Source organism: Terrapene carolina, unplaced genomic scaffold (assembly GCF_002925995.2).
Source record: "Terrapene carolina triunguis isolate 2854851 unplaced genomic scaffold, T_m_triunguis-2.0 Scaffold31, whole genome shotgun sequence".
NCBI classification, from domain to species: Eukaryota; Metazoa; Chordata; order Testudines; family Emydidae; genus Terrapene; species Terrapene triunguis.
Genome location: NW_020664382.1, coordinates 8783292 through 8796520, shown reverse-complemented (window position 1 = coordinate 8796520; position 13229 = coordinate 8783292). Strand labels below are relative to the sequence as shown.

General features: G+C 40.5%; 1 protein-coding gene across 1 annotated transcript in view; it reads right to left on the bottom strand.

The window, feature by feature from the left end:
• Positions 1–13229, bottom strand: part of LOC112116858 (nucleolar pre-ribosomal-associated protein 1-like) — a 76542-nt gene that overhangs the window by 31742 nt on the left and 31571 nt on the right. The window contains exons 18-22 of the mRNA XM_026652225.1: positions 11327–11497; positions 9296–9492; positions 7662–7886; positions 6925–7104; positions 3639–4494 (exon numbers count right to left, since the gene is read on the bottom strand). Of these exons, the coding sequence (XP_026508010.1) occupies positions 3639–4494; positions 6925–7104; positions 7662–7886; positions 9296–9492; positions 11327–11497 (1629 nt within the window). The remainder of the gene's footprint in view (positions 1–3638; positions 4495–6924; positions 7105–7661; positions 7887–9295; positions 9493–11326; positions 11498–13229) is intronic.

Here is a 13229-nt window from a genome sequence, read left to right as displayed (position 1 = left end):
AGATACAGCGTGTCTGCCTCTGCTGTTGCCTGTAACCTTCCTTATCAGTAGAAGAATGAAACAGGCACGATCCTGGTTAGTTTAATTGCAGCACCTAATTTTCTGAAATGCCACGGTGAAACTGACCAGATTTTTGTCAGTTTAATTCTGCTGTTGATTGGGAAAACTTGGAGCAGCAGCAGAGCTACTGGAGCTGTGTGAGGTTCAGGAAGGCATCACTGTATTGATTTATACTTGGAAATTTATTTTTCCACCTACAGGGCTAGAACTTTTTTTTTTTTTTTAACATAACAGATAAAATTCTGTTGAAATGGATAGTTTACAACATTCCATTCACCAGATAAAATATTCTCTTTGCAGTTGGAAATAATTTTTTCACACCCAACCACTAGATAGATACGGTTTATTCTAAACCGAACCGATAATTATCTAGACAGATTTTAAGAAGTGTTATGCTTTGACCAGCTGTACAGGGCTCAAGAAGAGCCCGGGGCAACTGCAGCTAGCAGTGTTCTATTTGAGTCAATTTGGCCCCACCTGGTTGTGGCCCTTTAAGCACTACTGCAATAATAGTCTAAAGAATAATCATAAAATGTCTCTGATTTTCATTATCAGCTGTTCCATTGATGGTGCAGACAGACTGATTCATAAATTTTAAGTCCAGAAGAGATCACTGTGATCACCCAGTTCAATGTCCTGCATAAACACAGGCCACAGAATGTCACTAAAAAGCTCCTGCATGAAGTCCATGTTCTGGTTGAGCTAGAGCAGCGGTTCTCAAACTGTGGGTTGGCATCCCAAAGTGGGTCGTGACCCCATTTTAATGGGGTCTCCAGGGCTGCCGTTAGACTTGTTGGGGCCCAGGACCGAAGCCTGAACCCCACCACCCGGGGCTGAAGCCCAAGGGCGTCTCAGCCCTGGGTGGCGGGGCTCAGGTTACAGGTGTCAGCCCCTGACGGGGGGCCTTTGGGCTTCTGCTTTGCCCCCGCGAGCATGGGGTGATGGGACTCGGGCTTTGCCCCCACCCGCCACCCGGTGCAGTGGGGCTCATGCTTCAGTCCCCACTCCTGAGGTTGTGTAGTAATTCTTGTGTCAGAAGGGGTTCGCAGTGCAATGAATGTGAGAACCCCTGAGTTACAGCATATTGAGTGTTATGGGTCATGTTACGGCATTCGGGATATAGGCAAATGACTCAACTGTTGCTGGGATTCCTGCTCATTGATGGTACTCATCAGCCTACTTATTAATTTTTGTGTTATGCTTTCATTTAACTTATTAGGTTGCCTTTGGGAAATTACTGCTACTATATGATGGAGAGTTATGAGGTTAACTCTGCCAGGCGATGAGAGCACAAAGAGGGGCAGGGCCACTTTGCCATCAAAAAGAACAGCAGAAAGCCACAAAACGACCAGAGTGATCAATGTCACTGCACTGCCTTGTCATGAAACACATTTCTCACATACTAAAGCAACACCACAATGCAAAAATGACAATGAAACCTCATGGCTAGGGTGGACTGATTTATTCAAAGTGATTTAAATAAATTATTTTAATAATTATTTAAATCAGCAACCAGGAAACCTTGATTTAAATCATTTTAAGTGTGTTTTGCATGTGTACTTTTTAGTTATTTGTCCAAAGAAAAGTTGATTCTCATTAGTTAGTAACCATTAATACATGCTGATTTGCAACTAAAATTAGTTTTTACAATAAATTTTGTATTACTTTTTGCTAACCAGGGCAATACACTATATGTATACACATTTATTTAAGCAACTATATAGCTTAACATACATTTATTCATATCATTAATTTTTACAATGTATTATATTAGAACCTGGTGAATGATGAATTTCATATGTACTAGATGATTAATTTTTTACTTGCAATTTTTGTCAAGTTCTGTTCAGGAAACAAAGCTGGAATTTTATAAATGCCAAAAACAGAGTTTTCATTTTTATTTTACCATTAAATAAAATTACCCTAACTGTGCTGGATATATTGAGAAAAAGTTAAGTTTATCAAAACAAGGTTTGCATTTAAAACTAACTGGTTTATTAAACAAAGGAATAGTTTAATATTATCCATAGTTTGGGAATTGAAGAGACTGCTTCTGGTTGCCATATTGTTTAAGATTTTAGAACTAGTAGACCTCATCCTCTCACACACAGTTTTTATTCATAAATTGGAAGAGGAGAACAAGCTTTCCTGATTTTTCAACCCCCAATCCATTTTTTAACTTTGAATGAACTAGTCATTGAACTGAACTAGATGAACGAAATGAAGAAAATATTCTCTCTGCACCTGCAGCGAAGGCTACTGCTGTCAAAAGCTGGTTTAGCTCTTCAACATTGCTGGTTCCAGGTGCTCAGCCAATGGCTTCTACGAGTTCAGTGGTTTGATTTTCTTTAAAACTTTGACAGCAAACATACACTGCTTAATTTTTTTAAATTATTTTTAACAGATGATATAGTAAGTTTAGACCTTAACATAGGCTGTACATTTCAAATTCAATTTTAAGGAGGTTTATTTTTAAAAACAAAAATGCATTTAATTTAAATTTAAAAGAAAATAAGTAATTTTTTAAAATTTCTTTTTAAAAGTCCTTGATTTTCATCCACCCTGCTCATGACACTAATCCGAGATTACTTTATAGCATTCTACTATGCCATTCAGCACAATATTTCCACCCATTCCTGTGAGGCAAGAGCAATGAAAGGTTTCTCCTCTCTGACTCCTTCTTGTCACCTTGAAGAAACAGGGAGTGAGCTCTGGATCATCTGATTAGAATACCATGTCTGTGCTGCCTCTTGTGTCCAGCCAGGAGGAGGCCTGCTCCTGCTTGCCAGTACTTTACTTGCTCTTCATGAGATTAAGCAGAACAAGAAGTGCACCAATCAAATCTTTGGATTCAGTGAGAGCCACAGCGGTGCTCCAAAGAGCCACATGCAACTCTAGAGCCACGAGGGCTAAGTATCACTAAGCTAATGGGCCAATAAAACTTACTTTGTAATTTTCTATCAATACACCTTTGGAGCCATCCTAGTTCAGCAAATTCTACATGTTTTCAAACACTTTTTAAATTTGTATTTACATGACCGGCAACAATACTCATAGCATTCGCTGCAGATAACACTTTTTATTTCCTAAGTTCTGAACAATCAGTTAATAACCAACATGGAAGGAAAGTTATCTGCATTTTAAAAAGATGGCAATGGAAAGGGGCCTGATGACTTGACTTCAGTGCCTTGTCCTGGATATGTCAGTGATGGTCACATGATAAACACCCATAGAGTCAGACAAGAGTAGACAGAAAAGAGCAATTTTTGTAACTGGTTAATAAAGTGGAGAATCCTAGCTTTCCAGTGGATAGCAAGTATTGATTTTAGCAGTAAAGATAATGGACTTCTAAACTGTCACTGATCCTCAAGTCTAACAGTACCTTTTGGGGGGGCTAGTCCAGCACAGAATGTAGCAAGTCCCAGACCTTAGGCCAGTGAAATTTTCATTCCCTGAAAATGCTCTTCCCAATGCACCCCCTGACAGACACGTCATTTTATCTGAACACTCTGGTGAGAATAGTTAAAAATCCCCAGTTAATATTTACATCATTAATATTGATCAGTTGTTGGTTTTACCTTTTGATGGCCGTGTAAAGTCATACTGCTCTCTACTCTGCAAATATACGTTGATGAGTGGAAGAAAGATGTCCATATTTTTCCTTAGGTACTTTCCAGTTGCACAATTCAGACACCACAGCTCAAACTGCAGCAGATGAGTCCTACAATGCTGGATCAGCAAAGCCACAATGGCAAGGGAAGTTTCAGTCATGTGGTTAAGGCAGTAAATGTGTACATCTACACCAACCGCATGGGCAAAGAGGGGCTCTCGAGAGAGAGCATGCAGGAAGACTTTTTCCAGATCCTCACTGTTTGATGTTGATAACAGAGTCCCCATCCCTTTAATGTGCTCTGTTGATAACAGCAGCTCTCCTTGATTGGTCTGTCTTTGGTAGCTTTCTGTGAGGAGCTGCACCAGTGTCTTCCCATAGAAGCTTAAATGTTTCTCTTTTTTAGGGGAATTTTCAGATTTTTGAGTGGTCAGGCTTGCCTCAGGAAGTTGGAGCATGGTTAGCATGACTTCTTTTAACTGAGCCGCATCCATATAAACATGTAACTGCTGCAGAGCCTCCAGCTGCTGGGATTTTTTGGGAGATACCTTGTTCTTTTCTTTTCTTCCAGCACGTAACTCTTCCAAGACACTTTCAGTGATGGCTTCAAAATACTTAGACAGCATGTCTATGTGCTTCATATTTTGCAACATTGGAGCACTCACTATCAGTAACTGAAGGATGCCATTATTTACATGAGCTGACAAAAGCTTCACCATGACAGGGTTTAAGTTGTGTTGGGGAAGAGAATGTTGCTCTAAAGCCAAGAACCAGGTCTCCAATGTAGGATGTTTGAAGATCAACATGAGCATATCTTCTAGCATCTGCAACGTACACAGTTATGAAGAGAGCACAAAAAAGATAATCTAAAATCATTTATCTGCTTCTACCTATAGTGCATGTTTACTGAAACCTAAAAACCTGTAGTTTTGGACATTAAATTGCCTATTACTGGTCAAAAGAATTAATGAAATACAGGTACATACAATTATGTTTATCTCAATGTTTATGGTATGGTAAAAAAAAAAAAAAAAGATTCTAAACATTAAACAACATCTCCAAGTTATTCATCTCAATTTCTATTCTGCTGCTTCTGGGATAAAGCCAAATGCTTTCTCCATTTGTTCATTCAGACAAGCATGACTGAATCTTTCAAAGTCTGTGGCACAATTTTACACAGACATTAGAATGACTTAGTCCTAAGTCAGAGTATCATGTGAGAGAGAAGACACCACTTTAACCTATCACAGAATGTAACTTTGTACATTTCCGTAAGTTTTACTACGTTCCCAGGGGAGGTATCACAGGTTTCATCAACTAAATACATGACATTCTAATCTTCTTGAATCCAGGAATCAGATAAAACTAACGCTCTGGGGAAAATTCACCCCTCCCTCCACAAAACGTGGGCAACGAAGCTTTGTGCCAGGGTCTAAAAGAATGGAGAAATAGCATTCACTCTCCCAGTACGCAAGTGAGCTGTAGATCTGCAATGCAGCCCTTTCCATAGCCACTATTCTAGCCTGTGGGTTAGAATAATAGAGGCTGCTGCCCAGCCACACACCTGTATGGTAGGTTAGAGCAGTGGCTCTCAACCTTTCCAGACTACTGTACCCCTTTCAGGAGTCTGATCAGTCTTGCTTACCCCAAGTTTCACCTCACTAAAAAACTACTTGCTTACAAAATCAGACATAAAAATACAAAAGCATCACAGCACACTATTACTGAATAATGGCTTACTGTCTCATTTTTACCATATAATTATAAAATAAATCAATTGGGATATAAATATTGTACTTACATTTTAGTGTATAGGATATAGAGCATATAAATAAGTCATTGTCTGAACAAAATTTTAGTGTCTACTGACTTTGCTAATGCTTTTTATGTAGCCTGTTGTAAATCTAGGCAAATATCTAGATGAGCTGATGTACCCCCGAAAGACCTCTGTGTACCACTGGTTGAGAGCAACTGGTTTAGGGACACTGGATGCATGTTCTCATAGATCCATTGGTCCCTCTCCCGGACTTCCTTCAATGGCACACCTCTGCATTGACCTATCTGTGCCTGAAGCAAAGATCCCTCTGTGGAACACTATGTCTGAAGCCCACTATCCATGTGGCGATAACCCACCTGCATCCCACCCATCACCCTACAGAAAGCTATAGTAGTGCTTCCACTTAGGGTACATCCAGACTACCCGCCGTATCGGCAGGTAGCGATTGATTTATCGGGAATCGATATATCGCGTCTCGTTAAGACGCGATATATCGATCCCCGAACGCACTCCCTGTCGAGTCCGGAACTCCACCGGAGCGAGCGGCGGTAGCGGAGTCGACGGGGGAGCCGCGGCCATCGATCCCGCGCCGTGAGGACAGGAGGTAAGTCGGAATAAGATATGTCGACTTCAGCTACGGTATTCCCATAGCTGAAGTTGCGTATCTTACATCGACACCCCCCCATAGTGTAGACCAGGCCATAGTGTGCAGATCTTGCACAGGCCTTCAACAAGTGATTGCATGTTTCCCTATCAGACAGGCAACACCTTTAATCCTAATTAAACACCCTAACACAAATAAAGAGTCAAACCCTCACCTTCCACATCAGACTGTAGCATTCACTGAAGCCCCCTTTCTTTCTTCAGCCTCTATCACATTGTGTGTATCAGTAAGAATACAGGTCAGCTCCATGCTCTACGCTAAACGTTTATTTCAACTACCAATGACAATTAGTTAATATAGTTTGCACCCGAGAGCCATTTGTCTGTTTTGCCTCAGTAAACAGTTCTCCAAAGCTGATGAAAGACTTCCTAGAGTCCAATTTAATTGTGCTGACTAATATGACAGCATTCATTATGAGTGTACCGAGGGGTTTATACCTAAGCTTGGAAGGATCAGATTTTTATCGGTAATGGCTGCTAAAAGTTGATTTCACCACGCACACAGAAACCGACCAAAAAAATATATTTCCATTGATAGGCAAAGTAAAAGAAGTGCTGCTTGAGAACTTCTTAGAGTCTGATTTGACGATATTTACTTCGTGTACTTTGCCATGTCATGTTGACAATTTGTATGTTAAGGGTTATAAAGCTTTAATTGTTTTAATCTCAATGTCTACTGTTATTAAATAATTCTTGTATGACCCTCCCCCCTCCATAATTTTGAAAAAAAATGCTTACAAATAAACATTGATATTATCTGTTAAAATTATACAATAAATAAATAAAAATTGAATTCTGCCAAGCCTATTTATACCTTGTCATTTGCAGACTCCACTGTGGCCACAGACTCTAAATCCATAAAGAGATCCGATTCAGTTTGGGCCCCTTCTTGTTTCTGCTCGTTGCACAACTTCATCTGATCACATCGGCACAGCAAGCTGCTCAGCAGGTCCATGTAGAGACCGAGAAGGCGAGGACCAGAACTTTTACTGAACTGTGAAAGTAAACACACTGGAGAATGAGGAGAAAAGTGGAGGAGGCTGGAAAGAAAACTATGCAAGAACAGGATTAAATTAATATCTTCTTAGATTGTAAACTCTTTGGGGCAGGGACCATATACAATGGCTCCCACAATAAGGGCCTGATCCTGATCAAAGACTCTGGGGGGCTAACACAATATTCATGTATTTTAAGGGCAGAAGGAATCATCTAGTCTGCTTCCAACATAACACAGGTCAAAGAATTTAATCACAACTAAAGCATATCCTCCAGACAGGCATCTAGTCTTGATATAAAGACAACAAGAGATGGAAAGAAAGCTGCAATTCATTTGCAGTATACATGACACACACATTCATAAAGAATCCTATTGTAAAGGCAGCCAGTCTCAACAACAAGGGATACAATTGCTACAATCTGGGCCGGATTCCTGAGCTGCTCCCTAACTTCAGTGGGGGTTGTGCACATGGAGAGGCTACACAACCAAAGTACATTTGCACCACTTCAGAGTGGTGTACTTAGAACCCAGCATTAAGAGAACATATTTCTTACACTGCTGAAGTTCTCCACCGTGGTTTTTAGGTACAGCAGCACGTGCTTGACTGCTAGCAAAAGCTGCTGAAGTTGGAGCTGGGAAGCTGCCTCTCTCAGCTTTGCCTGGACACCATCTTCCAGCAGGACAGCGCCACCTCTCTCAAAGGCAATCTTCAGCAAGGAGGGGAATGAAGAATCTGGTGGCATGATGGGCTCCCTGCTTATGCATTCAGTTTGTTTCACCTGTTGAAAACAGAAGTAATGCGGAGAGGGGAAAAAAAAGACACAATGTGTATATCAATCTCTTAGGGCCAAACTGTGCTCTGACCTAGGCTGGGGCAATTCCCATTGAAATAAGGCATGTAACCAAGCACAGAACCATGCCTTCAGGGCCCAGCCCTGCAATCACAATGCACAGTGCAATACAGCTGTATTGTTATCAATGCATACAGATCAATGCTGGCCGAAGTGCCCCTCATACGCTCTCTGGCTGGCTGAGGGAGCAATGCTGCAGCTTCTATCGTGGATGGCCTGTGTGCTCCTAACCCGCTCCCATCTAGCCCTGAACAACCTCAATCACTGCTGCACCAGCCTCTCCTGTTGGGAGGAGATGGGGAGCACCCACCACCATTCTTCTCCTTGCCCTTGTGGGGATGCTCCTCATCCACCTGCCTCCCCATTTGGGAAAGGGACACTCGTGCCTACTACTGCCTGCTCTGAAAGGAATCTGAAATAATTAAACTTAATTACAAATTAGAGTTATAAACATTACTTATTCACACCAGGATGACACCTGCAATAGTTATAACTAACACAGAACAAATAAATAACAAATCCATTTAAAAAGCAAAACGCAAAAACTGTTTTTAGCAGGATCTGAACTTGCAGCAAACTAGCACTCCTGGCAGGCACCACAGGGATTGCAGGCACTCCCTTCACAGGGTCTTGGCTGATCTGCTCACTCCATGATAGGAGCTGCGGTGATGCTCTCACTGGGGAAGAAAGATTGCCCAATGGTTAGGGCACTAGCCTTGGACTCTGGAGACCGGCTTTATATCCTTGCTTCACCAAAGACTTCCTTTGTGACCTTTGGTAACTCCCTTAGTTTCTCTGTGCCTCAGCTCCCCATCTGTAAAATGGACAGTGCCCTTCCTTCCAGGGGCCTTGTGAGGATAAATACATTAAAGATTGTGACGTGCTCAGATACTATTGCAGTGAGGGCCACATAAGTACCACAGATAGATAATAAAATGGCTATTGTCAAGGTATTACAACCATTTCCTTACTTTTTTTGAAACTCAGGCCACTGGTGCATGTAAGTAACTTTCCCGCCACTTGCTAAACAGGATTCTGCATATAAATCATTGTTGCAACTTGATAAGAAGTTGCTGCTAATGTAAAAGTAATTAAGGATTCAATTAACAGTTTGACCCTGCACCAGCTAAAAAGTATTTGCACCTCATTTAAAAGTCTCCAATACCCTTCAATCCAGCAAAGATTCTGCAACACATTAGAAAACGAGGATGCCTAAACTCGGGTTTGGAAGATAAAAGCCTAGATGTACTGCACAGTGGAAATGAAAGCCTTCTACAATCTACTGGTCTTTTAGCAACCCTAAAGCTAGCAATCAAATGATTTTATGCATCCCTTACCAAGGTTTCCTTAGCTTGCTGTGGTATCCAGAGACTATAGTATTGGTTAAACTGGTAGAGCTGAGGATACTGAGATGCATTCAGTGACTGGAGTTCTTTATCGAAGAGCTGAAACATCAGACAGAGGGCCAGGGGATCTCTCTGACTGTGAAGGAGATCAGTAAAAACAGCAACAAGATACTCCACTATACTTCCTCCTACAAAAGAAAACAACAGGTTTGAGACAGGTTCTCTCACTGGTAAGAATCTGGGAAACTACACACAGTAACTCTAGCCACAACACCATTCACACCCACCTAACCTGAGCAGTATTTAGATAGCAATCACTTTGAGACTACAGCGTGGGATTTTCATAAGTGCCTAAGGAGCACAAATCCCACTGAATGTCAAATGGATTTATGCTCCTAATTTCTTGAGGTGCTAGTGAAAATCCTATGTACTGTAGTTCTTAGTAAGGTAAATGGTGCCAGATTACACTCGGACTTGCTACTGGGTTTAACCCCCAACCTGACACAAAACTAAGTGCTTTTCGCAGTGTTATATTATACCTGTATTCTGGCTGGTCATAGGCCCAAGCACAGCTGCACATAGAAGCAGGCATAATCTGCATGCAGGAGTGCAGATCAGAGGGGAAGCTGTGTATAAATACGTGTAGATCTTGGCCCGTTAGTCATTCTGGATACTCAACAGTTCACCATGTGCAGGACCTGGAGAATGCCAGCTTTGTGGGTGGGGCATGGGGAGAGAATCTTGATCTGTGCATAACAATTATACCCATCATGGCTACCTCTTTTCTCACATATATGGCAGCGTCAGTCAGAATTTATACCTAAAACTTCTAACTCGTTGAAGTTGTATACAAACAAAAGCACTTCTATCTTAAGTCTAACATTTAACCACATTTTGCCAAGTTCTGTCCTAAAGTTATACCCAGTGCAACCTTACTAAATTCAGGTCTGAATAGAATTTAGCCCATTTTGTCATTTATGCTCCCAATGCACCCAAAAAGAGAACGTTGTCAGTCAAGGATTAATATGGAAGTTTTCTTTAAAAAAAAAAAAGTTAATTCCCTCCCCCATGGGTCCAATTCTCCAGTCCCAACTAACTGGTTTCAATGGGAGAGTTTCACACTATTTGTTATACCAAACACAATCCTTTAAAACCGTTCAGCTCTATTTCACTTAAGAACTTCCTTTTCCCAGTCACGGCTATTGTAACATAGTTGTCACTAAGCATCAACAGTGTGCTTTTAGAATGTGAACTTGCAGAATTCTTCCCCCAAATGAAATGTGTGTGTCGGGGGCAAGGGGGAGGTTTGGTTTTCTACATTTTCCATAAGGTCACAAATTATTGTGAGCAATATTGCTTCGTACATGGCTACACTGCATAAAAGGACAGGAACTCCAGGAAGTTCCTTTGGGTGACTTCTGTACATGTTCTTACCTCAGGAGCAAGGGAGGAAGGCATGCATTCCTCTCTCACAAAAGAAACAGGGAGTAAAGGTTTATGCTGTGAGAATCTTGGAGGCTTCTCAAGCCAGGGCTATCTATGCTGAGGCACTTTGCCTCAGCCCTGGTTCCCAGCAGAATTGTGCTTACAGGGGCTCCCTTCTTTGGCCACTGCTGTGGGTTCCACAGCATCAGAGGATAGGTGGGCTCTTTAATTCGGATATGACCAATGTAGCTTTCCCACAAGAGTTCCACAGAGTCGGTGGTGGTGGGACTAATGTTGTAAAGAGCAGTCATCACCCTGATATTGCCCTCTTGGCTCAGGTTCTGAACCCAATGCATCTTCCTTGGGGTCAGAAGAGGGTAGAGGCACCTTGCACCCTTAATGCTTCTCTGAGCTAGGATCCCTTGGATCTGTGTTTTCGCCACTTGTAGAAGCAGAGGGTACAATAGGGCTCATTGATTTTCATACACAATAACCAGAGTAACCACTGCATGAAAATGATAAAATATTCCCCCTCTTCCATATACAGCATGAATCTTTTTAGCCACTCCCAGGGACATATATAAACACAGTAAGTACCCATTTCATTTTCAGTCTGAAGCAACAACTTATTCCTGGCTTCTAACGCTGCAGGGACAACAGCGCTGAATGGAAAGGTGTGTAGAATCATGTCTTCATTTAAACTGAATCCAATTTCTTCATCTAGGCCTTCGCTGCCCTCCACAAGGACATCAACCATATCCAGGACATCTAGTTACCAATGAAAAAATGTCAGGGTTCTGAGTTCAAGCAAACACTACTTTTAGGATGCAAGTACACAGGAAATAAGAGGAGATTTAAAGCACTAGCAGTAGTGGATGAAGGCATCGCACCAAAACATCTGCAGTCAGAGCACCTCTGGAGGAGACAGGCGAGCGCGTACAGGGGAGGCAGCTGCCAGGGTGGATAAAAATCAATGATTTAAAAAAAAAAACCAAACAAAAAAACCGGATTTTTTTGATAAAATGCTTTTTGAGGAAAAAACCTATCTAAAGATAGTTTTAATTAAGATACATTATAGCTCAAAGATATCTCATCATGGAATAGGGATTATAAATTCTAATTCTATAGTATGAGACAATATATTCATGTAATGTTTAAGAAAAGTTTGGTAAATGAGTTCCAACAGTTCATGGATTAGGGACCCACTCTTATGGGGTTCCAGTGGCTTCTGTATAGATTATTTAGGTTAAGCTTTCTATCTACCCAATGGGACTCAGTGCTCAGTCTAGAAGATACCATCAGCGATGCTTAGTTTTGCAGTTCTCAAACTGTGAATTTGTGTCTCCAGAGATAACATGCTTGTTAATAGCAAAAATGTTTTTAAATAAATAAATAAATAAACAATGTATAGCGGTGAGAAATAACAGACCTCAACCCTATTGTCCATCTCTAAATTTGTGTACACAGAGTCAATCCCTTACCTCTCTCTAAAAGTGCAAAGTTTCAAAAATGTCAATGAATAGAAGATTTTTGGGGGTGGAATAGATCTGGACAAGGAGAAGAAGTCTGGAGATAAATGGAGAAAGGAGGTAAAAGCAGTAGAAACAAAAGTGAAACTGTTTGAGCAGCATATTCCAGAAGTCTTGAGGTCTTTCTGAGATATATATTTGCTGATGATGTTTTAAAGAAAGTCACACCAGTGAACTGGTGGAAGTCACTTAAGCACGTGGATTCAGAGACTGTTGAAGTGATAATCTCACTTTTAACAGCAGTAGCTTCTTCTGCTGGTGTAGAAAGAATATTTTCTTCCTTTGGACTAATTTATTCCAAATTGAGAAATCATCCTAGGAAAGCAGGAAGGTGAAGATGACTGAGTTAGCTGCAGAAGCCAATATTTTAAGTTTCTCATGTTGACCTGGCTGATATAGTCGATTTAATTTTTGTGTGTTTTTTTTTTTAAATATTTCATTTAACTATTTTAGTTAAAAAAATTTTTAACAAAAACCTGATTTAAAAAAAACTTGAATCTTTAACTAAATTCAAAAATTCATATGCTTGTTTTGTTAAAATATTATATGTTTGCTGTTAAAGAAAAAAATCCAGAATACATAACGTTGTTGTTTTAGCTAAATAAAACCATTTAAATGTCTATCTGGTGATGTTCTCCTCCTAATACAGCATGGCAAGAAAATCCTCCAAATATTAATGATTAACCTGTTGAATTGGAGATAGTTCACCTCCCAATGACTTCATAAATATCTGCTTCAATTACTTTTGGTAAATGAAATAACCAAACCATCATTCATTTTCTAATATAGCTGTAAAACTAATCTGAAAAGTTTTCAAAATAAATCTCTTTAAAAACGTATAGTGTGTACCTTCTAAAAATGAAACCTACATCTATCTCTGAGTTGTGAAGAATATGTATTAAGGTTATAACAACCAACAAGAAGGCACTTTTATGTAGAAATCCATGATTAAATCGAGTCTTCCTGACTAG